Raw genomic sequence first — 26,211 nt, 5'->3', positions numbered from 1 at the left:
TCTCCAGCCATCAAGTAATATGCTTGTTCCAGTTGCAGAATAGTCTAGAAGATCCTGTGTTCAGGGTACTATTCTCTCAAATCCAGCAGAAAATGAAAACTCCTTCTTGGCTTAAATTCTTATTTCTGTGCAGGAAACAATTTTTGTGTGGTGTGTGTGTGTGTGTGTGTGTGTGTGTGTGTGTGTGTGTATTACAAAAGTTCAGTGTGGAATTCCCAGTGAAGAACAAGATACCCATTAAATGTTACAACTGGGGGGAAATGTATGTGATTGGAGTCCACAAAAATGCATGATTACTTCTGAGATAAACCTGAAGGATTAAACCTTTTCTATTTCAATTTACAGGCAACTTGCCCGGTGGTTCCTTAAAGGATCTTTAAAAATACTGATAAAAGCAAGAAGCTTCGGCAAATGTTTGGCAGCTAATTAACACTCAAGGGTACAGGATAAAACGAGGGTTTTCTGATCGTTTGGAAAATTCATCCTGCTGTATTTCTCACACTGCTCCAGGTAAGATTACAAGTGCTCCTCTGGGGTGATTTTATACTTCCACAGAGTTTTTGCTGTTCTTGTTGTTAGTAAACAGTTTCATTGATTCACAAATAGTACACAACAACAGTGCTGGATTCCAAGATTTGCAGCAAAATCCCCACCCCACCCCCATTCCCAGCACAAAAAGTCGTCTTTCGATGTTATCTCCCTCCTTCTGTTCCCCCTCTCAGTACAACACAATGAGTCATTTTGCAGCAGCACGTAGACCCCAAAATCTAATTTTACAAGGATCTCTCAGTGATAGTAAGCATGGTCTGGTAGGCAGGCTTTCAAAAGGAAGCATAAAAACCCATCAATGTTTGATATGGTTGACTATAAATAAGTTATGTAGCAGGCAGTTCACCAGAGACAAAAAGATGGTTTGGAAGCAGATGTAAAAATAGTGACTGTCATATAGCACAATATTGAGAGACAGCTAAAATATTTAGGGCAGAAAGGGCAACAATTCTTAGAAAGAGCAGCTACATAAATGAGCGTTTGAAACAACATTAAATCTAGGGACACATAATTAGATCTCAAGATTACCTATATCTCCAGCCAGTTCATAGGTTCTACAATCTTGACTGTTATTATAAACAATTAACTAGGTGCATGAAGCAGCATTCATGTCAGATCTTCGGGGGGGTTATTCAGATGCACAACCCATAGCTGACCCAAGGCGTTTTGCTGCCCGAGGCAAGGAACAAAAGGGCACAGATTCCATGTACATAAGCTAGTTGGGCCGGCCGTTCAATATTACTTCAACAATGGTGACAGGGTGCCATCCTCTATTACACTTGAGGTTACAGACTAGATTAGGCGATTCCTCAAGAAAGGGAATCAGCCCTCCAGCATCTGCCACTTGACACAATTGTCTTCTTAATATGAGGACCGTCCCTGCAAAAACACACACATACATATATTAAATGATCCATGAGGGTTAGTGGGATCACACCTGACAGGCATGCATTCAGTGTTACCTCCTTCTTGGACTACTGCAATGCGCTCTACGTGGGGCTACCTTCGAAGGTGACTCAGAAACCACAACTAATCCAGAACACAGCAGCTAGTCTGGTGACTGGGAGCAGCCGCCGGGACCATATAATACAGACACCCACTTATTAGTTAGTCAACTTTGTATTTTACAGCTTTTTTAGCTGCCTTTCTCTCGCTAGCATCCAAGGGCATTTACCAAACTGGGTGTGCACAATCTGGTTGCCTCTAACAATTTTGGGTCCATTGCAGAACAGCAGCAAACAACTGGTTCTTGCAAGGTGAAAAATACTTTTTGTAATGCTGAAGGTTTGTGCGCCCCACAACCAGTATATCTGTTTCCAAACCTTACAAAAGCTGGCACCTTATTATAACATTTGAAACTAAAGGGGTTTAATTGTGGGACAGTTCAGTGCTGAGAAGAAATCAGAGTGGTGTGGATGGTTATTACCATTCACTCACGGCATGACAAGGTAGAAAAAGTTATTTGGCTATGTAAAACGCTGTTCAATAAGGGTCTTTCGACTTGTTCATTGTTTTCTGCAGTAAGCAAAGTCAGGAAACATGAAATGGTCTATTACTAGGCAACCAGTGCACAAAAGAGGCAATTGGACGGAGCTGAAAAGGGCACAACAAACTCAGCTTGTAAGCGGAAAATGGGGCACATCAACACAACTAATGCTGGATAGTTTGGGGGGTGAGGCACATGGAAACTTGGAGGGGGGGATTGCACAGCAAAATATTCTCCCCGATTCTCGTAGATCTCAATTTGAACTATTAAAAGAAAAGGGGGAAGAAAGGGGGGGATACAATATTGCAAAATTAAATATTTCTGTAAACCACTCACAGCCCCAGCTAACAAATGATACCTTATAGTCTGCTGCCCACAAAGCTCCCTGTCCCTCACTTTAATCAACAACAACATGTCACAGCACCCCAGTTTCCCTGGGGTCTGGAACATGAGGGAAGGGAGAGCTCCCCAAACTCCCACACCCATGTACTGTTTTATAGCTACTCTGTTCCTTCAAGATAATGCAAAACAATTAAAAGCAAACAAACCAACAAATAGCAACAGCAATGTACTAGTACATAAGAAAACACACATCTGTCCCAAACCCCTGGCCTACCTGGCGGCAAGTCAGAATATCAAGTCTCCAGTCCAGGGGCAAACCACAGGTCCAAAGTCAGCACAGTTCCACAGAGATCCTGCAGAATCCAAGCTGAGATCCATCAATATGGGAAGTTGAGCAGACACAGCACCTCAGCCCTTTTGTACTTTGCATGCTGATTGCAGCATGTGGGCTTGATGAGGCTGATGGCCCTCACCTGCTCCAAGCCTCCTCCAGCTGAGGAACCACACACCCCCTCCCAGAGCTAGCGAGCCTCACCTGGCCAGGCAGTGAGTTGGGCTGTGGGCCCTGCCTCAGCCTCCTGGAGCATGTCACCCTCTGCTCCCTAGGCCTTAGAGCCCGCCATGTTCATGGGGACAGTGGCCCCTCTGGCTCTGGCGATGGGTCCTGCTGCTCTCGTTCCTGTGCACTGACTCCCATCCTCTCATCCTCCTCAGTCACCCAGTGAGTACTTCCTACACCAACCTCTCCTTCCTCATTGCCAGCTTGCCCTGGTGTGCCCCAGTCCTGGCTACAACCCATAGCTGGAATCCTCTGCCACCTCCCCATTGTCCTGGCAGTTCATGACAACACCATAAGTTGTTTAAAAACAACAACACCTTTACTTAGAACTAGAGAGAAATGTATATTTCCAGTATCCAGACATAACTCTCTTACTTCTAATTATAACCATGCTGTTTAAATAATGAATATTTTCAAATAAGATTACCACCCGTTATCAAATGAAACAGCATACAATTTATGACTAATTCACATACTTTGTATATTTCATCTTTGAATATACAGCCTCTACTGTTTCTTTGTACATATAAAGCAAACATTGTTTCCCCCAATAAATGTGGGGTATATACACAGGCAGCTTAAACATGTAGTCATGGTGGAAACTCGCTTGGCCTTTTCGAGAATTGCTTTAATATAGACTTCTCTGCCACCTGCCCACAGAAAACAGGATGGATGCTTCAGCAGGCTGACAGAAGGTATTGAGCAAGTATCTTCTAGCCATTAATGTGCTGTGTAATCAAGCATCTTTAGCTAAAGAAAAACATAACAATTGTATTCTTTTTGGTGTTGGCACAATATCATTTTTGTTACAACTCCCCTTATTTTCTAAATAGTTAATTATTTCTTCTAAGACAAGGGGGGTTTTTTGTACACAGGTTAAGGGCTCAAATTAGTCAAAGTTCATGTAAATGGAAAACTGCTTCTCTTTAATTGGCAGTTTCTACAGTATAAGGCAGGGACGTCCAACTCCCAATAGACTGTGATCTACTCACAGTAAAAAAAACTGGCAGTGATCTACCCATTGTCGTTGGATGGACCAAAGTTGCTAAGCTTTCTTTAGGAAGCCTAAGTTGTTTGTTATTGTTTTCCCCCTGGGGGAGGTGAGGAGATCACTGAGGGGCCAAAGATCTGCCAGGAACTCCCCGCAATCTACCAGTAGATCACGATCTACCTGTTGGACATGCCTGGTATAAGGTATTTTCATGCAAAGTCAATACTTTTGATTGAAGATCTTACAGTGTGCCAGGTTGGTTGAGATCACATTGCAAATCTTTCCTCCTTTTGCCAAGAAAGCGAAGCCTTTGCTTTTAAAGGAGCCTGACGTTCCATCTGTGTTTGTAACACGATAGCTCCGTTCCACTGTGAAAGCAGAATTAAGTGAGGTGTGCATGTTCACACCACAATTCCACGCTTCACATATGAACTTCATCTTACCTCCCAAGAACCACACTCAAGAGTACCAGGAAAGATGTAAAAACATACTATGATTTGATGCCAAAGGATTTGGGTTACTTTGGCACATGAATCAATTTATTTTATTCGCTCAGAATGTATAGTGAGCATCCAAAATACAGATGTTATTAACAATCAAAGGAAATGCTCACATATCCTTATAAAACAAAGGTTGTTCAATTTAATGGTCACTTTCAACATTTCACTAGCTTGGGTTGGCAGGTTTAGAATTAGTCAGATATTTGGCATGCAGATTGTATTGGGCAGACAATTCCTGAAAATGTCAGCCCTCCACCAAAAAAGAAAGTTTCAGAGTGTACCAACGGCAAGATTTGGTTTGGGCCCTGATTCGGTGCTTTGTAAAACTGCCCATTTTGGTCTGAGATGTTTCATAGTCTGTCTGATTATGCTCAGGGTCCATCGAGGTGACTTGATCCCTCATGTTCACATGGAAAAGATAACTAGAACTGGGTATCATCTGCATGCTGATGACTCTTCACTCCAAATCTCCTGGTGACAACTCCCAGAGGCTTCATATAGATGTTAAATAGCATGCAGGGGAAGAGTGGAATGACTGAAACACAGTACCCCCAACTGCACCCGTTTCCTCCCTCGAGAACCAAGGGTCAGTCTCAGGCATTGCACATGGTTTTGATGTGGCAGAATGGCTCGAAGGACAGACCAGGACCTGGAAGACCAGGGTTCAAATCCTCACTGAGCCAAGAATCTCCCTGGGTGACCTTTGACCTGTCACCATCTCTCAACCTAACCAATCTTACAAGGCTGTTGTGAAGATAAAATGCGGGGAAGACCATTATGCTGCTTGGAGCTTCTTGGTGGAAATGGCAGGATATAAGTGTTTTGTATGGAAGTGAGAGCTGGACCATAAAGAAGGCTGATCGCCGAAGAATTGATGCTTTTGAATTATGGTGCTGGAGGAGACTCTTGAGAGTCCCATGGACTGCAAGAAGATCAAACCTATCCATTCTTAAGGAAATCAGCCCTGAGTGCTCACTGGAAGGACAGATCGTGAAGCTGAGGCTCCAATACTTTGGCCACCTCATGAGAAAAGAAGACTCCCTGGAAAAGACCCTGATGTTGGGAATGATGGAGGGCACAAAGAGAAGGAGACGACAGAGGATGAGATGGTTGGACACTGTTCTCGAAGCTACCAACATGAGTTTGAGCAAGCTGTGGGAGGCAGTGGAAGATAGGAGTGCCTGGTGTAATCTGGTCCATGGGGTCACAAAGAGTCGAACATGACTAACAACAAAAATGTGTTTTGGAGCTTGTGGTGGGCTGTCTCGCATGCATCCACATTAATGTGGGAACCACTTCCCTGTGGTGTTATCCCACATTATTCTAGAAACATATTGGTGCTCAGGAAGGAAGAAGAAACGTCCTTAGCCTTACCAGTATGGCCATTTCCAACAGCTGTACTCTTAGCAGCATGGCATTACACCACAAGGAAGCAGCTGTTGTTAGCATATGCAAATCCTAGAATTGCAGCAAGATAATAATCAATGCACCATATTGTGTCACTCTCACCAAGCTTTGGGTTCTTGCAGAGCCCTTAAAAGTTCCAAGCGTGCAGAATGCCATAAGCATTTAGCCCATTTTCCAAACCAGCTTAGTCTACCCAGGTTGCACAAAGCAAAACAAAAGCATGAGCTGGATGCTGTTGTTTTTCCTCCAGGTGTCTCAAACCTAGCAGCAAGGGCCGGGCAACAGAGCAGTGGCTTGTGAGGAAAGCAGCTAAAGAAAGCTCAATCCCAGCAAGGGCTCCCTAACGAGGAGTGACTAAGCGCTGACTCAGAGGAAGCAATTGGCAGCTTGAACAGAATCACAAGGGCTGCAGTGGGAAAGACGCTCCCTTTCAATCAGTACCTCTTGCACTGATCTCATTCCCTTCCTGCTTCATTCAGCTCCCTATTCATGCCCCCTCTTTATTCTCATCCTGTTCCAATATGGTAAAAATCTTCCCACATCATATTCACAACAGTTAGTTGATTCACTGCATCCCAAAACCTCCTTTTCATCAGCAAACTATCTGAACTAACTTTCCATTTTTATCATTCTGTGACCCAATGACCGGGTCCCACAGAAGGAGAAGAAAACACACCAGCATCTGAAAGCACATCAACAGCTGCCGCTTTCAGCAAAAACAGCTCTATTTCTTACTAAACAAGTTTTGTCGTGAGGACACACAGAGATCTGCATGGCAGGAGAAGCTGTGTGATGCAAGTCCCAGGCTTCCTCCTGCTGTCCCAAACAGGGTCAATACCACCATATTTTTCGCTCTATAAGATGCACCAGACCACAAGCTTGTGGAGGAGGAAAACAAGAAAAAAAAATTCTGCGTCTCAGAAGCCAGAACAGCAAGAGGGATCGCTGCGCAGTGAAAACAGCAAGAGGGATCGCTGTTCTGGCTTCTGGGATAGCTGTGCAGCCTGCATTCGCTCCATAACACACACACACATTTCCCCTTGCTTTTTTGGAGGGAAAAAAGTGAGTCTTATAGAGCAGAAAATACAGTAAATGTCAGATACAGGAGTTGAAGTGTCACTCAATGGCTCTACCAGGAATAGACTGAAAACCATTTCCCAATCTCCCTCTTTTACATCCACCACCCTGGCTGCTAACTCATGGTAAAGCATGAGATTCTTAATCCCAGGGTTACGGGTTTTGAGCTCCATGTTGGGCAAAAGATTCCTGTAGTGCAGGGGGGGGGGGGGTTGGAATGACCTTTGCAGCTACAATTCTGATTCCTAGATTGTTGAAAGGTGCTAGCAGCCAACTCTCAAGGAGCTCCCCTCTTCTTCTTCTTTAGTAATGATACATATGGAATTTTAAGGGATGCGGGTGGCGCTGTGGGTTAAACCACAGAGCCTAGGACTTGCCGATCAGAAGGTTGGCTGTTCGAATCCCCGCGACGGGGTGAGCTCCCGTTGCTCGGTCCCTGCTCCTGCCAACCTAGCAGTTCGAAAGCACGTCAAAGTGTAAGTAGATCAATAGGTACCGCTCCGGCGGGAAGGTAAACGGCGTTTCCGTGTGCTGCTCTGGTTCGCCAGAAGCGGCTTAGTCATGCTGGCCACATGACTTGGAAGCTGTCTGCAGACAAACGCCGGCTCCCTCGGCCTATAGAGCGAGATGAGCGCGCAACCCCAGAGTCATCTGTGACTGGACCTAATGGTCAGGGTTCCTTTACATATGGAATTTAAAAAACATACAAGGGGGAGGGGGAGGATGAATGATGAATTGTGGAGAGATGATAAAAGGGTAATTAAAGCCAAAGAAGCATTGAAAGAATTCTTTGAAATAAATGAAAAACAAGGCACAGACAGGAAAATAATCTGGGATGCAAGCAAAGCCTATATGAGAGGCTTTGGAATACTCTGGAATACAAATTAAGATTGAATAAATCTTAATTTAGATGAGTGGGGGGTTGGTTCTGAAATCTTGACGAGCCCAAAGGTTTATTCCCTTACATGCCTTCCCAATGCATGTTTCAAAAGGGGAAACAGAAAGCTCAAAGCAGGCTTAGTTCATCCTATGGTGACACAGGAACTAGTTCCCTCCTTGGATGAAATCTTCTCCAGATGCTCAGCACAAATTAAGATAATCTTGTCAGGAGATGAGGATTTCTGAGCGCAGCTATAGGCAGCCTAGTCCATTTCTTTTTATGGGAAGAGGTATAGCCGGGTTCCATTGGGATGCGGGTGCTAAACCTGCAACCACATTCCTGGGACCAGTATTTTGGGGAAAGGAAGTGCTCAACTATGCTACAAATTACAGTGGTACCTCGGGTGAAGTACCTAATTCATTCCGGAGGTCCGTTCTTAACCTGAAACTGTTCTTAACCTGAAACACCACTTTAGCTAATGGGGCCTCCTGCTGCCGCCGCGCCGCCGCTGTACGATTTCTGTTCTCATCCTGAAGCAAAGTTCTTAACCTGAGGTAATATTTCTGGGTTAGCAGAGTCTGTAACCTGAAGCGTATGTAACCTGAAGTGTATGTAACCTGCGGTACCACTGTACAGCCCATTTACTTTGCCCCTTACAACTCAATGGGAATCGAGACAGCCCTTTCCTGCGCAGTCCTACTGATTATTTCTTTTCTCCAACAATATTACTGGGTGATGCCTGACTAGGGTGCCTCAGACACCAGAAACTTGGTTTGTTGTGGATTTTATGTACTTGGCTGTGTTTATAGTCCCGGTCGACGTGACTCACTCTACTGAAGTTTCCCACTCATCCCTGCTTGAAGCAATATGGAGAGAAGCAGGTGAAGTTATAGTCATTCCAAAAAAAGTTGGCATGCAGTACTGAGACTTGAAAAACAGGCTCACTTACCTATGCTTCGATCACCACCTGCTTAGACCACTACAATGCGTTGTTGCCAGGGCTGCCCTTGATGGCTTTGCAGAACTCATTCCTGACAGCAACTGATGTAGCCTTCATTAAAAGGGATACCAGTGGGGTGGATGGAACAGTCTGCTGAAGGCGGCTGGTTTAGCAACTCAAAAACCATCTGAAGGCATTCCTTTATCGGAAAGTGTTTTTTTAATGTTTAATTGTGTTTTATATATCTAGGAAGCCACCCAGAGTGGCTGGGGCAGCCCAGTCAGATGAGTGGAGTATAAATAGTAAAATTATCATTATGGAATGGGACATCCCTATTTTCATTGGGGAGATGTTGTATGTAATGTGGTAGCTCACACTTTTTTTTTTTTTGATGGGCTAGCAGAAGATTCTTGAGAGTCCCATGGACTGCAAGAAGATCAAACCTCTCCATTCTGAAGGAAATCAGCCCTGAGTGCTCACTGGAAGGACAGATCGTGAAGCTGAGGCTCCAATACTTTGGCCACCTCATGAGAAGAAAAAGACTCCCTGGAAAAGACCCTGATGTTGGGAAAGATGGAGGGCACAAGGAGAAGGGGACGACAGAGGACGAGATGGTTGGATAGTGTTCTCGAAGCTACCAGCATGAGTTTGACCAAACTGCGGGAGGCAGTGGAAGACAGGAGTGCCTGGTGTGCTCTGTTCCATGGGGTCACGAAGAGTCGGACACGACTAAACGACTAAACAACAACAAGCAGAAGATTACGTCCATCAGAATTCCTTGCCTGAAGGCGCATAAATCAAAATGGAATTCCAAGAGTCACAGCAAAAGGGCAGAGGGCTTCGGTTAAACCTACTGATAAATGCTCTGTAGCATAGTGAGAAAAGAGACAAAGTGGGTTAATTGCTACACCGGTGCATTTCCAGTGGCCGCCATTCAAAGGGATGGACATTATCTTTCACACTGTAAATGGCTTGGGACACTGGAGAACTGGCTCCCTCCCCATATGAGCCTGCCCAAACCTTGATGGTGATTCTTCAACATCTTCTGAAGTTAGGCTGGTAGTCATTGGAAAGAGGGCCATCTCAGTTGTGGCACCTTGCATGTGGAATGTTTACTCCAGGGGTGCTCACAGGTTACCAAATCTGATGTCTTTTGGGTGCTGGGTAAAGACATCGCAATTTGCCCAGTGCTTCCAGCATGTCATCAAAGCTGGTTTAAATTGATTTTTTATTTTATTTTTTTACCAGTCCCGCTGGTTCTAATAACTCTGCTGTGCTGTTACTGCTTTTGCTAATTTAATAAAGTCATGTTGTATTTGATAGCATTTTAATGATTTTCCGGAGGCCCCTGGGAGTTTTGTAAACGGAACATTTGTAACGTTTCCAATAAATAAAATGCTTCAGAGAGTCAGAAACAGCATTCCTACGAATAAAGGTGGGGTTAGTCTCCCAGTGCACTCCCCACCCCTTTATGGTGGCAGAGGAACAAACAAGACCTGAGAAACCAGCAGATAGCCATGCAGAGAGAACTGAAAGGCGAGTCACATAACAAGGGTGTTTCATAGATCAGTGATGCGGGAACCAGAGGAGGCGGAGCCAACTTGGTGTAAACCAGGCTTCCTCAACCTCGGCCCTCCAGATGTTTTGAGACTGCAATTCCCATCATCCCTGACCACTGGTCCTGCTAGCTAGGGATCATGGGAGTTGTAGGCCAAACATATCTGGAGGGCCGAGGTTGAGGAAACCTGGTGTAGGGCTGGAATGCAGGCAGAAGGATAGGCAAGGATGGAGAGGAGGGATATTGGAGGCTACCAACCATGATGACTATATGCAATGCCTCCACAGCTGGAAGCAGTGAAGCTTCTGAATGCCAGTTGCTGGAAACCACAAAAAAAAATTCCTTCCAGTAGCACCTTAAAGACCAACTAAGTCAGTTCTTGGTATGAGCTTTCGTGTGCATGCACACTTCTTCAGATACACTGAAACAGAAGTTTCCAGACCCTTTTATATAGTGAGAAGGTGGGGAGGGGTATTACTCAGAAGGCTGGTGGGAATGGGTGATTGACAGATAGCTGTGATGAGCCTGTTGACGACTCTTAACGACTGCAATGGGTCTTACAGGAAGAAGCATGGGGTGAAAAGGTGAAAAATGGCTTTGTCATGTATAATGAGATAAGAATCCAAGGTCTTTGTTCAGGCCAGGTTTCTCCATGGTTTTAAGTTTGGTGATAAGTTGTAATTCAGCAGCTTCTCTTTCCAGTCTATTTCTGAAATTCCTTTGTAGTAAAACAGCTACTTTGAGATCTTGTATAAGATCCTTTTACTATAGGTAGCTGTGTTGGAAACCACAGTTCTGCTTCTTGGTTTCCCATCTTAGCAGATTTTGATGTCAGCTTCTTGAACATCATCCAGCCAACCATTGCACCCAAGCGCCAATCTCAGACCTGCAGAGCCTCAGCTCAACGCTGGAGGAGTAGAACCGTACAGAAGACTAAGAAGAGAAAGTCTGTCCTTTCTTCCGCCACTTGTCAGAGCAAGGCCTCCTACGTCATATTGCAGCTGATTCATAAAACCACAAGAAAAGCCTCCTGGAGAGCCAGTATGGTTTGGTGTGGTGGTTTGAGCGTTGGAATAGGACCTGGGAGACCAGGGTTCGAATCCCCACTCGGCCATGAAACTGACTAACTAGGTGATCTTGAGCCAATCACTCACTCTCAGCCTAACCTACCTCAGACATTCTAAATTAAATTCGATAAGCAGGATATGGAGGGAGATAGATCAACAGCAGAACAAGCCTTTTAAAAAAATATTTATAGGACATTGATCTGAAGTCTGACTTTGGCTCAATTTTATAGCAGGCAAAGGCTAAACATTCCTCTATCTCCAACACGTCCCTCTGCAGGCAATGATAAGGAATCAAGCACACCCTAGAATAAAACAAGCCCACAACACTCAACTTTGAGGCAGAAGAAATGAAATGTGGGTTAAAGCCCCGGTCCTTGCACTCCAAACACTTCAAAACAAGTGCATCTAATTTCTCTCCCCCTTTTACAGCGGGCAAAGGAGGCTAGAAACACAAAAGCACACACACAAAGGCTTCCTGATTGCACAACGGCACAGAAGAAAATTAGCAATTAAAAGCAATTACGTTGCAGTATGAAGTTAGAGGTGGTTTCATTAAGAGCAATTTGGCAATTTCCATATCAGTTCATGGCATTCATTAAGATTGTAAAACATGCCTTTTCAGAGGAGCTCAAGAGACCCTAATGATTCAACCTCATTCTAACAATCACCATCAGCAAGGTGTGACTGAGCTGTTATTAGCAGAGCTAAAATTATCACGGGGGTCCTGAGGTCTGCAGGAGATTGGGAAGGCAGGGCAGGCATGTCTGCACCATATAGCTCTGTGGTGCACTATTAGGAACGCACAATACTGGCCTGTGTCTAGTAAAACAATCCCACACAAAAGTAAAGGGGCGGGGAAAAGACCAATGTAAATATTGAGATGAAGAGTTCACTGTGCAAGGAATCCCTTCATTTAGCTATTTAAAAGCGAGCTTTTATGTTCTGATGGCTGAAAGCACAGAGCCAGATCTTCCTTTGCCAACCTGTGTCCATATAGCGTCGCTGCCAGGAAGCAAACTCAAGCTAAGAGCCAAAGCACTGCTGCTAGCTAGGATGGGTTTCCACCACACAAGTTTTAGTACATGACAACTGCAGTGTCATCAGGTTTTGACTTCTTAGTTTATTTTGCATAGTGTTCTTCATGATACCCAGCTCTACCTCTCTTTCAAATCAGAACCAGTGAAGGTGGTGAAGGTCCTGTGTGAGTGCCTGGAGGCGGCTGGAGGATGGATGGCGGCTAACAGATTGAGGTTGAATCCTGACAAGACAGAAGTACTTTTTGGGGGGACAGGGGGCGTGCGGGTGTGGGGGATTCTGTAGGGATATCGCGGAGTGGGGAGTGGGGTTCGGAGGGAGCACACTTCCCCGCCAGCAGGCAGCCACAGTCTGCCTGCACGCGTGACCTTGGGGTGCAGGGAAACCACCACCCCCCCCCAGACAAGCCACAGCTGTCTGTACATCGTTCCACCCATGTCTGACCTTTTGCGGTCTCAGAAGTCAGCAGTGTCCTGTCTGTAACATTTCCCTTAGAGACCTTTTGTTCTCCTTTCGTCATACACTGTGCAAGGGGAAAATGACGCTGTGGAAACAGGTGCCAAAATAACTTCGTACCACCCCACAATCTCGGGACGGAAGATGTGTAAAGGTCACAGCCCAAAAATGTATTTGCCTGGCTTGCATATTTGTCTCAATAAAAGGAGGCTCCACAGGAATGGTGGTAGCTCGCTCGCTTCAGACCACCTGTGCGCAGCTCACATCATGATCAACATCTGTCTTGGGCCTTCACTTCAGGATTCCCTGGTCCTGAATGGGGTAACTGTGCCCCTGAAGGACCAGGTGCGCAGCCTGGGCGTCATTTTGGTTAATTCTGTGTCCAGGGCGGCTGTCTACCAGCTCCATCTGGTACGCAGGCTGAGACCCTGTCTGCCTGCGGACTGTCTTGCCAGAGTGGTGCATGCTCTAGTTATCTCCCACTTGGACTACTGCAATGTGCTCTACATGGGGCTACCTTTGAAGGTGACCCAGCAACTGCAATTAATCTAAAATGTGATAGCTAGACTGGTGACTGGGAGTGGCCGCCAGGACCACATAACACCGGTCCTGAGAGATCTGCATTGGCTCCCAGTACGTTTCTGAACATAATTCAAAGTGTTGGTGCTGACCTTTAAAGCCCTAAACAGCCTTGGTCCTGTATACCTGAAGGAGCGTCTCCACCCCCATCGTTCAGCCTGGACACTGAGATCCAGCACCGAGAGCCTTCTGGCGGTTCCCTCATTGCAAGAAGTGAGGTTACAGGGAACCAGACAGAGGGCCTTCTAAGTAGTGGCGCCCGCCCTGTGGAACGCCCTCCCTTCACATGTGAAGGAAATAAGCAGCTATCTTCTTTTTAAAAGACATCTGAAGGCAGCCCTGTTTAGGGAAGTTTTTAATATTTAATGCTGTATTGTTTTTAACACTTGCTTGGAAGCCGGCCAGAAGAATAATAATAATTATTATTATTATTATTATTATTATTATTATTATTATTATTATTATTATTATTATTATTATCTAAAGACCACAGGGTGGTTCACAATGTAAAAATGCAAAATGAAGACATAATAAAGCAAAAACAGCCAATAACCGTATCCCATAGACACATTTAAAGGGTCATAGAATGTTAACCAGCCAAAGGCCCAGGGGAAGAGGAATGTTTTTGCCTGGCACCAAAAGAGATGTAACGAAGGGGCCAGGCAAGCCTCCCTGGGGAGAGCATTCCACCAATGGGGAGCCATCTCAGAAAAGGCCCGTCCCTGTGTTGCCACCTTCCAGACCTCTCGCTGGGGAAGCACATGAAGAAGGGCCTCAGATGATATCTCAGGGTCTGGATCACTTCATATGGCACTGGCATGTGTCAACGATGAGGTCATGGATAGAGTGTTTCATATCACATGTCATCTCAATCGCCCTGCCAAGCATTGTTCAAACATTCAGCTGCAACTTGCCAGGTATCAAGGACTCAAATGATGTACTTGCCAGCATGAATCAGCTGTTAAGAATGACTGTATTCAAGCAACGTTTATCTATCGGCTAAGCTTATATCAACTTCAAGATAAGGTTGCCCTAGTATAGTAAAAGGGTAAAGGGACCCCTGACCATTAGGTCCAGTCGTGACCGACTCTGGGGTTGCGGCAGTCATCTCGCTTTATTGGCTGAGGGAGCCGGCATATAGCTTCCAGGTCATCTGGCAAGCATGATTAAGCCGCTTCTGGCAAACCAGAGCAGCACCTATTTATCTACTTGCACTTTGATGGTGCTCTGATGGTGTTTCCTGCTTGGCAGGGGGTTGGACTCGATGGCCCTTGTGGTCTCTTCCAACTCTATGATTCTATGATTTTATGATGTGCTTTCAAACTGATAGGTTGGCAGGAGCAGGGACTGAGCAACGGGAGCTCACCTCGTTGCAGGGATTCGAACCGCCGACCTTCTGATCGGCAAGTCCTAGGCTCTGTAGTTTAATATACCCAAGTGCAAGGCTCCATCCAGTAGTGGCATCCATGACAAGGAGTTGTGAAACTGCAGATGTAAAGTAATTGAGAGAGACATATGTTCAAGTCAAGGCTGGACCTATGGAATCATTTTCCTTTTACTGGTCTCTTGTGTCGGCAAGAGAAACATGATGGCACAGAAGTGTTTCCCACTCAAGACTCCAGCTGCCCAGCATTTCTTCCTTAAAACACAGCTGAGAGCAGGCATAGGAAGTAATACTTCTCGCAATCAGGGCTTTTTTCAGCTGGAACTCACCTGAACTCAGGTGGGTGTCGTTGCCATTCTAAGAGAACGAGGGAGGTGTCCGTGGTGAGTTCTAGCACCTCCTTGTAGAAAAATGGCACTGCTCACAAGGCATTAAAAAAAGTTGTGGAATTAAGAGATGCAAGATGCAGTGAAGGACAAGCACTGAAAAGGGAGGCAGAATGAGGTCAGCTAGACAGAAAATCTGGTAGCACAATAAATGTACCCAAAAATATACGGTAGGGAACAAAATCCTAGAATTGCATGAACACAGCGTAATTAGAACATAGAGATGTAAAGAGTAATCTGTAAGGAAAGTAACAGGTACAAAAGACAGAAAAGATGCTGGACATCTAAATGCCAAATAAACATCCAGCACATTACCAGAAATACCAAAATCTTCAGCCCAGCATGAATGTAAAGTTGCTGGAAAGTCCATTAATGCAGAGATCGCTTCATATTCTGAACAAATCCCCATGGGAGGCTGGTCCATTGATTTATTTCGGACGATCTTATTCATAGGAAAGATAGCAGCAGGAAAACATCCATTTGCAAATCAATTGCGATGTACTGGACCTTAATAGTTTATATATTGCGAAACTGCAAAATTCTGCTGGTAGAGTGGCTTTAGCATGGATCTAAGATAAACTGATGGGTTGCCTTTTGAATGAAACACACCTTCTTGCAACTAACACACAGCACAAGGTTCAAGTGGGGAGGGTCTATAGAGTTGTAACTTTTGTTAGTCCTACTCAGAGTTGAGCCACTGAAATTAATGGGCATGACTAACAGGTTCATTAATTCCAACAGGGCCTACTCTGAGGAGGTCTTAGATGAATGCAACCCTGTAATTCCCCGAGTCCAGCTACAACCAATTAGAATACAAATCACCAACATTCACAAAGGACAGAATGTCTATTTTATACAGGCGTTCCCCCCATCACTTACGCACATTTGACTCATGTGCGACTGCATATATGCTCAGCACCGGGAAATAAAATAGATAGATTCAAACCAGGAAATGGCGGAAGAGCTGGGGAGTCCATGTGGCTCACGAGGAGACCCTCTCTGGAGCTTGAAGACTTCAGTGTGGGTCGAGGAAGCCCCAAAGAGGCACAGCAGGGCTTTGTTTAGGGCCAGTGGTGTCCAAACGTTTGATGAAATGAAGGGCCGTGAGGGCCGACCAAAGCTGTTAACCATTTTTTTTAGTACTGAAGTTGTTGAGTTTTATGATTTTACCCCAATTAAACCAACCAGCGGGCCAGATTGCGCCCCCAAAACGGACTTTGGACATGCCTGGCTTAGGCTGCTCAGCCTCCCCGCCTAGCAGCTGACGCAAGCAACAGCAATGTTTCCACATATTCTCCAGCCTCCACTCAGCCCCAGAGCTTCAACTCTAGTTGAAGAAAGAGTTGTGTGAAGAGAAAGCAGGAGAGAGCTGGAAAGCAGGGGGGGGATGGCTCCCCCCCCCATATACCCATGTACAGCCCACATCTTCAGCGCCTGCATGGGCTAGGTGTCAGGAGCACCTTCTTCGACCTTCCGATCACAGGAACGCAGGAACAGCATCACAGCATTCCCGAGGAATAGGTCCTGGTGCAGTGGACTCACATTTGCTGATGTGAGCACCTCAAAAGCAGCCGAGTAACAGAAGCAAAGCAGTGGAGGTTTTGTGGCATACCTAATTTATTTCTACTGGTTAAACAAATAGAAGAACGTAAGAAACATGTGCGAGAGAAGCAGCTCTCTCATACTGCCATCTTGTCTCTAGACAGATCAAAGAAAAACCACCACAGTACTAGGGACGGAAGTCTAGAAAAGTAGTTTCCACCTCCTCCTTTCTCTCAGAAAGTAAAACAAACATGATCTGGTGATCTTTGCAATGGGAGGGATGAAAATACTGACACCCCCCACTTATATGATGATTTTCACTTATGCGCATAAATGTAACCTCTGCTTAATTGTGAGGGGGGGGAGTCTGTATATTCAGTGGGTTGCTCTTAGAAGTCGTGAGACAGCAGTGCAGGTCTGCTACAGTGCAGGTCTGCTATCAGACCATTTTGAATAAATATGTCTGCCATACATAGCACGTTTGGGTTTTTCTCATGCAACTAATCAGTCTTATAATGGGTAAATCCATTTGGGAGTGACGCACCAGTCTCCCAGCAGGGTTTTAGGCAGAATATTAAGAGATGTCATCAGCACCGATGGTTCATGAGCAACTTTATACCCATGCTGGGCAGCAGGTGTTGATATTTCTAATCACGTCCTGCATGTATAATTTGGCTCACTTCAGCATTTTCCACCTGTCATTTGTACAGGCTAGTTGTGGGTCCACGTCACCACTGTAGTCCAATTATGCTGTGTCAATATTTGTTACACAGTTTAGTATTAATTTTGTTGCCTTCCAGTTATTTGTTTTGGGGTAGATTTCTTGTGCTTCCTTTAAAAAAAATGAAAAGACAAATCCACTGAGTATAGGTCTATTAAAAGCTCCTAGCTATTCCATGATCCGCTTGTATTTTCTTCACTTTCACATTATTCCCTAAAATCTTTTTCTCGTGTTTTTTTCCCCTGATGAACCGACTGTGGATTTCTGCTCCTTTGTCATCTGAATTTACTTCATCTGTCTCCACTTAGAAGGCTGTTTGCCTGATGAGATCTAATCCATTCATTTCCTTCCAGCCATTAAATAAGGATTTGAATATATATGTTATTGTATATTTGGTCTGTGGGAATACAGCCTTCCTTTCCCTCTGTGCTTCTGACATGGAACAAAGATGCATTTTTGTGAGGGGAAAAGGGAAACGGAGCTGCAAATATATATACAGTACTGACGTAGAAACTTCAAGGAGGGAAGCGTACCAAGATGGATTCCAAAAACCAGCCGAGCTGTGCTCAAGATGCTTAAAAACAGCACAATCAAGAGCCAAATTAGTCAAAAGAAAAACAAACAAACTTTATTCAGAACAGGAGAAATAACTCGTGTACAGAACACACACAAACAGGAAATTAAAGCATGGACTAATCAGAAGTCAACAGAAGCTGAAAACAAGGGAACTCTGCCAACGCTGAAATTCTCATTGTAGTGACTCTTGCAAGTGCCTTCAATTTCTGCCCTGGACTTGGAATATTTCTTTCCTCTGCCTAGACAGTCATCATTGCCCACTTCAGTCCTGAAAGCTACCCTTTCAGGCCTAGCAGTATTCCTTGTCCTTTCGGCTTCCAGACTGGAAGACTCTCCCACACCTTCCCAATTCTGAGGTTGAAATTCCATGCACGATGACCCAGGAGTGAGCTCTACTGAACACAGGGGCACTTCTGAGCAAACATTCATAGACTTGGGGTGAAAGTCAACCCAAAGATTAACCCACGTTTCAATTTGTCCAAAGTTGGTGTCTTAAGGAACAAGAATGCTTTAAAACTATTAAATGCTAATTCAGTTTGTTATCAAAAAACTAGAAGTAACAGTCTTCTGGCATTTCAGCCTGGAAACATCTAAACACACACTCAACTCACTCCTTCAAAGCTTGCAGATTTAGACTTTCCTCCATCACCATTAATCTGCTACCACCACAACCACCCAAAATCAGAATTCTAAATTTCTGGATATTCTCTTCACCACTTCTTTCTTTCTTTTTTTCAATACCAATGTTAATTTTGATTTCATGGTAGACTTCAAGTAAGTAATAAACTTGCAGCAAGTCCCCAAGATGCACTGCATCTTTCTTTAAAAAGTATTTGTTTTTAACCTCATGGTTTCCATGTCTATTTCCAGAAAGCTTTGTAACAGGAAATATATGATTTAGGGCTAGTTTGAACTGCTCCTCCCTAAAAAAAAGAGGGGTGGGGGGGATTATCTACACAGAGAACTAGATTGCCACAGAATAAGGGTTCGGTTTAAGTACCATGCCTAGGAAAAGAGCTCTCTCTCTCTCTCTCTCTATATATATATTCCTTGGGGGAGAATGCATACAAATATGCCGTTTTCTCTCAACACACAGATGCAAACAGCTGCACCCTGATGTTCCAGAGTCCAGAAGAAGAAAAAAACATTTGCTACATGAGTCTGATTGTGCAAACTGGCCAAATCAATGGGCCTCGTATCGTACCGCAGGGAGGCAAACTTTCCCATTAAAATGAATCTTTTCAAAACAGCAGGGAATTTGAGCTACAATGCATTACCTAATTAAGCAAATGGACACCGAATAAAGGTCAGTTCTTAGAACAATCTTGAGCTGAAAGATTTGCATGGGATCCTGGGTTATGACCTGAAGAACTGGCGCAGCTACCCGCCTGAATGTCAAGTGGCCAGGGGTTGTGTGTGTGTGTGTGTGTGTCAGAGAAGCAGTTGTGCATCCAAACTATTAGAGATCCTGCAGCAGAGACAATTGTATACAGTAAGCATGCCTATCTGGCTTTTTGCAGCAAATTCAAAGTTGATGTTTCCTGCTCCCCAAAAGAATCTCCTTGTTAGACCAAAATCCTGACAGATGTGTTACAAACCTCTTGGGGAGCAAGCTGCCATTGGACAGCAGCAGGTCTCACGAGCTCAAAAGCTAGTTAAAACAGCAACACTTCTTTTCTGACATTCATCATAAAGCAAAGTCCATCCAACAGATATTTTAGCTGAGAAGAGAGATGAATTCTAATGGAACAAAACTAACAAGCTGCACATACTGTAGTTTATACCACGGTTTGTTTTCCTTAACAATGGTTAATACTGGCCATAAACCATGGTTTCATGTGGGCATGCAAACCATAGGTAAAGAATAGGATCTACACCAAACCAGCAATGATTAAGGCAGTTTCTCTGCCCCGCCAGCTTCTCCGCTTGCAACGTGGCAAGCGGCTGTCACACCCTATGTGGACAGACGTCATCTTGACAAGCCGAACTACCTTTTTACTGTATTTTTAGGGTCTCGCTCAGAATTAAGACCACAAACCACGTTTAGCACAAAGGATGGTTGAACAATACATCCACGCGTGACCTATCTGGAGAACAAAAGAAATATAACTTCCTTTGGGAGTTGTCATGAAAAGGTCACTTAGCGCTGTGCTGTCCACTACAGCCTAACAGACAGCACACAATATGCAGCAGCAAACTAGACTTGTATGAGAAGCACAGTTCATGCCTTTAAGATCTAAAGTTGGATACGCAAAGAAGCATGTATGTACGGCAAAATACTTTTGCAGCGCTGTGTTAAAGCATAAAAGCCCCAGCCAATTCCGCCCCCCGCCCCCCGGATCACTGTGGGTATTCTCTCTTTATTTCTTGTAATTTCATCTGTACATAAAATTATTTAGGAAAGAGACAAGCCTGTCTATGTTGCTGTGCAAAGCATCAAGTCAAGTGCACAGATGCTGCTAAAGCAAAAATCATTAAAATTAGTATATGTTGGTACTTACGTGAAACTGGCTGGGATACTCAAATGCAGCCAATTCCAGCTCCCTGCCACGTCTACTGGACTGAGATGTGCTTTTGTGAACATGCTTGTTGAATTTGCAACTTTATATTTTTGACATACTTAGAAAACATCTTAATGCATACAAATTAAAATCTACTGTGCAATGAGGCCTTAAGCGAAATAATAAGATGCCTTCCCTAATTTCTTCTTAATCCATTTTTGGAGTCCTAATCTTTCCTGGCAAATGGACATAGGAGCCACTATGAAATCAAAGGTTCCTTTTTGGTTTTCTCCATACCCATGCAAAGACATGACACAAAATCATTTACTTGAAGCGCTCAAAACTTTCAGAAGCAATGACTGGTCGTTACTAGGCAAGAGTCCTCTATGGAGATGAAAAAGGAATGTACTAATCTGGGTATGTTTACCCTGGAGAAGAGGAGACTGAGAGGAGATACGATAGCCATTTACAAATATCTTAAGGGCTGTCACATGGAAGAGGGAACAAGCTTTTCTTCTGCTCTGGAAGGTAGGACTCGAACCAATGGCTTCAAGTTACAAGAAAGGAGATTCCGACTAAATACATGGAAAAACTTTCTGACAGTAAGAGCTGTTCAACAGTGGAACAGTCTTCCTGAGGAAGTTGTGGAGTCTTCTTCCTTGGAAGGTTTCAAGCAGAAGTTAGGTGGCCATCTGTCATCTTTAGCTGAGATTCCTGTATTACATGGGGTTGACTAGCCTTTCCAACTGCATGGTTCTGTGATTCTAATAATGTCTTGTGCCACTCTGATAACGCCTGACCTAAGAAGTCAGATTTTTTTGCCTTAGGTCATTCTGTTAGATAGAAAAGCAGTTCAATTGTTTGGTTCAACCATCACATTCCTGGATTGGGGAATGCACCATGTCCCTGTGTGGTTCCTCCCTTCCTCACACGCCCATCTTAGTACAAGAGTTACTGGCTTGCTATAACACCTTACTGGGAAACTGGTGTGATTAAAAAGGTAAAGGGACTTCTGACTATTAGGTCCAGTCGTGGCCGACTCTGGGGTTGCGCGCTCATCTCGCTCTGTCCGCAGACAGCTTCCGGGTCATGTGGCCAGCATGACTAAACCACGTCTGGCGAACCAGAGCAGCACAAGGAAACGCCGTTTACCTTCCCACCGGAGCGGTACCTATTTATCTACTTGCACTTTGACGTGCTTTCGAAATGCTAGGTTGGCAGGAGCAGGGACCGAGCAACAGGAACTCACCCCATCGCGGGGATTCGAACCACCAACCTTCTGTCCTAGGCTCTGTGGTTTAACCCACAGCGCCACCCGCGTCCCTCGGTGTGATTACCCACCCCCTTACAAATCATGAGGTAATCCTGGCTTGCAGTATCAGTTTGCAGGTTTCCACCTGGGATGTCGAATGGGAAGTGCAGTATCTGAATTGAGTCAATGTGTGAGATAGGCAGTCATGGCCTCTGTTTTATGAGAGGCTGTGAGGGAAGGTTTTAAAACATGTATACACCGCATTCAAGTTGCATTTTAAACCAGGGTCATAGCCAAACTGGAGGTGATGGGGGAATATCTGTGATCAGAGTTCTAGAATTGGATCAGGCTCTGATACGGGAGAAGGCAAAGTCAACCCTTCCAAGTCATTTTCCTCGTCAAAAGCACATGCGTAAGTTGTCATTTGCCCTGTGAAGAAAAAGATATAGCTACCTATACAAAGGCCACCCCAGCAAAGCAAAGGGAAACACACTGGGAATTAAATCCTCTTCCCCGGGCACAGTCTAGTTGAGCGTGCAAAGTTGCAGAATTGGAATAAAGCTGAAAAACACCAGGAAATCCAGATTCAGATCTCCTGCATCTCATCTTGTTTGGCCCCGAGAGACTCTTTGTTATTGAAACTAAAACAAGATTCTTATCTAACCCATGAAAAACACTGAAAAACTGCCATCCTATTTTAAATATTAGCATATATACAGGCCAGAGTGGTTGCTCAGATAAACTCAAACTGTATTTACATGTGGCATGATTCAAATGTTTCTTATAAGCTATTTTTTCTTATTGGAAAAAGATTCAATTGTTAATTTACCCTGGAGCAGTAATTCGCCAAATTGTGCACTGGGGGACGTTAGCTTGTTGCACTAGAAATATAAGTATTAAAATTTTAAAGAAACCAATCAAAGACTCCTGTAAGCCCAATGTTCTTATCTACTATGTCACGGCATGTAGGTAAGCTCCAGGTGTGAGCACCCACCCCCTGCTTCCAGCAGAGGGACCTCTGACAACTGCCTCCCTCCCTGTACAGAGCAAAACTGCCTGTCCTCAGAGGAGTCTGCACATTGCACCTCCGGTTTCTCCTCCTTCCAATTGGGGCTGAACCGGAACAGTGACTCACACTGAGATGTGGGGAGAGAGGACCTGCTCTGGAGGCAAGCAATTCCACTTGGAAAACACCGCCTAGAAAGATAGTGAGAAAATTTCTTTTTCTAAAGTAGGAAAAAATATTAGCATTGCTGTTTGCCAGAGCAGCAGCGTTATTTGCTCTGCTCCCGCTTGCTATTCCAAGAGTTTGCAATAACATGTAAATAATCAAATGCTTTCAGAACCGTGCAGCTAAAAACAATAAGAGATCAACAGCTGCAAATGCAGAGAAGCTGCTTAAATCCCATTGTTAGTGCTTCTGCGGTCCTTGCTTGCATCTCTGTAGGAAGGAATGAAAACACCTTGTAAATCACCGTTGCTCACAGCACAAAGCGTTTTGTCTTTCCACGGCACGGGAGAAGGAAAGTATACCTCGTTTAGACGTTTAGATCTGACACCATTTCACCAAACGTGAGAAGAAGCTTGAATAATATGGGGCTTGCCTGGATAATACTTGAGTGTGTAACTTGAGAATGTGAACGAGCTTTGGCCTGACACACTATAAACAGAGAATATGAAGTTTGGGCCAGGCTCTATTGTGCCTATGGGCTTTCCCTGCCTCCATGATCTGAGAATGAGTCGCAGGGTAAGTACAGGCAGATAAATGCAGCACACACCCCTTCTAACATGTGATTAAGCACCCACAACCAGCTCCCACTCACCCCACAAGGGCTGGATTCTCAGAAAGGTAGCCTCTGAACACATGCTAATACCAAAAAATAAGGTCTCGCCCAGGAGAGTTAAAGTTACCATAAATAAATATAATTCTTTTTTAAAACATAGATTTTGCATTTCTTAAGCAAAGCTTGCTGTCAGCTGCAAGTATACTGACATACGCCGATAGCTTATTTATATAATTACATATATAACTTGTAACATTTCCATGCTACAATTCAGCTATCAAAAATAATGGAATTAGTTGCTTTTTCCTATAAAAAAACCCATTCCAGTAATGCTTATAAAGAATTTCACACACATATTTACAGATATGCCAGCACTTTTAAGCCTGCCAGAGCGCTTTCATGGTCTTTGACTGCTGTTCGCAGAAAACGACAGGAAACTGTGAGAGCTACATTCATATAACTGTGATGCGTGTGTGTATAAATGTATGTGTGTATGTCTAATCGCCAGTTCACAGCATCCTGTCACATTGTGAGCAATCATGTTCAGAGTATATCAAAGGAACAACAACAAAAATACAAGTAATTGGTTTGGAGAACCTTCTTCACAGTTTTAACCTTTTGAGTGAGGTCCATCAGCCAGCACTCCATGGAATTTGATAAGGAGATAAAAACTTTACTTATTCAAGTTATGATTAATAAATGAGAAATGCAGTGCAGGAGTGAAATAAAATTTCAACATACAGTCCCAGTGATAGAGAGAACCCTACCCCCAGCAATCTGTTAAAGCCTGGTAGATTTTCATTTAAACTCCAATATGAAGGAATGAAGACCAGTAAGAACTTCTCAAGAGATGATCCTGTTCAGATGTTCAAACCCAGATAGTGAATACACAACACAGACAACTGTGGTGCAATTAAGAAATCGGGGGCAGCCTGTGACCTCTTCCAGCATCAATTGCCACTGATTACTAAAACCACCATTTAATAGTCAGCAATGGGTATTAATCCTACTTAAGTCAAGCCAAATGCCCACTTGACCAGTGCCTGTTAACCAGCTTCAAACTCTGGTTTAGTAAGATGGAGAACAGAGCCTGGCTGGTTTCCATTGCAATCAAAATCTATGCCAATGGGATGCTTAACTGTAGTTAAGGCAGGCAATGAAAACTGGCATGGAAGGGACATGATCCAACAAACCATTTATAGTCCAACTGAAATTTAGATACAGTTCCCGACTGCATGGCCTGTTACGCTTGGAACACCACTTCAAGAGAGACTCTGCAATGCAACCTCTGTGTGTGTGTGTGTGTGTGTGTGTGTGTGTGTAGATATGTATGCATGTATAAACATGTTTGCCAAAAATAGATTACCCAGTTAACTTTTAAATATCAATCTAAAGGCAAGAATCCAAAGTAGAAATTCAGTCCGTCACTCGAAATTATGCAAGACTCTGCCTTAACGGTTGCTTTCAGTCTTGGACTTTACGCAAGTGGTTGTGATCCATGGCTGTGAAGAAGGTGCACATGGCTGCCGTGATGAAGACATGCACCCCCTCGTAGAGAAGCTTTGGCGAAAAAACGCTCCAGATGAAGAGGTGGTACCGCAGGCCCGTGACCAAGACGATGTACACGGCGACCGGGATGGAACGCAGCAGCGCGTAACAGAAGCAGCCATGCCCCATGGCTGAAGGATTCCTTTAAATAAAAAAAAAGCGAAACATGATCTCAGCCCGTGTCAATGGCCTAGCCAATAATTTCCTTGGGCTGGCATAGGAAAGCCTCTGTAATAAATGAAAGATGGAAGTGGATTTAGGAAACGCGGGACAACCGGCTTCTAGCATTGCAGCCTGATCTGCAGAGAGCCAATAACAACTCAGGTGGAGTTATGCCGAGTGGAGGCGTGAGTCTCAATGGATATATTCATTGAGAGCCAGTGTGGTGTAGTGGTTAAGAGTCTCGTAATCTGGTGAACCGGGTTCGCATCCCCGCTCCTCCACATGCAGCTGCTGGGTGACCTTGGGCCAGTCACACTTCTCTGAAGTCTCTCAGCCCCACTCACCTCACAGAGTGTTTGTTGTGGGGGAGGAAGGGAAAGGAGAATGTTAGCCGCTTTGAGACTCCTTAAAGGGAGTGAAAGGCAGGATATCAAATCCAAACTCTTCTATATGGTTCTTATAGATGCCTCAGCAGGTGCTGTAACTCTCCACCCCCAAAAGTGCACTCCTTCTCCCGAGACAGACAGATGCCAACAACAATAAAGGAGTTTTATAAGGGGTGGGGTGGGGTCACAGCAACCCCACTTCGCAAAACTAAAAGGAATCCTGATGGCTTTGGCTTGTATTATTCATAGATCATTGTATTCTTTTACTGCAGTGCATATGTTTACATACATATTACTTTCATTATTTATTCTTTTGCTAAATTGTGTTCCTGGGACTTTGTCTTTCTGTTACCTACAACTGGGGACACCCACCCACCCACCCTTTTTTATTGTACAAGAAAAGCGATGGTTCGGAGGGGGCGTCTTGCCGCTGCTAAGTTCCAAAGCAGGCCCAAGACGATGGGAACCATCTAAGTGCCGGGCAGAAATCCAGATGTTGACTTAACAGTTCAAGAGATGGTTTGGCAGACACCACATGGCAAT

At 44.4% G+C, this 26,211-nt stretch overlaps 1 protein-coding gene across 2 annotated transcripts in view; it reads right to left on the bottom strand.

The window, feature by feature from the left end:
- Positions 1-18,061: 18,061 nt before the first annotated feature.
- PIGG (phosphatidylinositol glycan anchor biosynthesis class G (EMM blood group)) overlaps positions 18,062-26,211 on the bottom strand; it is a 57,751-nt gene continuing 49,601 nt past the window's right edge. For both annotated transcript variants that reach the window (XM_083719032.1, XM_083719033.1), the window contains exon 13: positions 18,062-25,262. In XM_083719032.1, the coding sequence (XP_083575158.1) occupies positions 25,037-25,262 (226 nt within the window). In that variant the 3' untranslated portion in view covers positions 18,062-25,036. The remainder of the gene's footprint in view (positions 25,263-26,211) is intronic.

The sequence above is a fragment of the Podarcis gaigeae genome (assembly GCF_964106915.1).
Source record: "Podarcis gaigeae genome assembly, chromosome: 17".
Lineage (NCBI taxonomy): Eukaryota > Metazoa > Chordata > Lepidosauria > Squamata > Lacertidae > Podarcis > Podarcis gaigeae.
The sequence above is the reverse complement of the archived record's forward strand: the minus strand, read 5'-3'. Positions and strand labels throughout refer to the sequence as shown.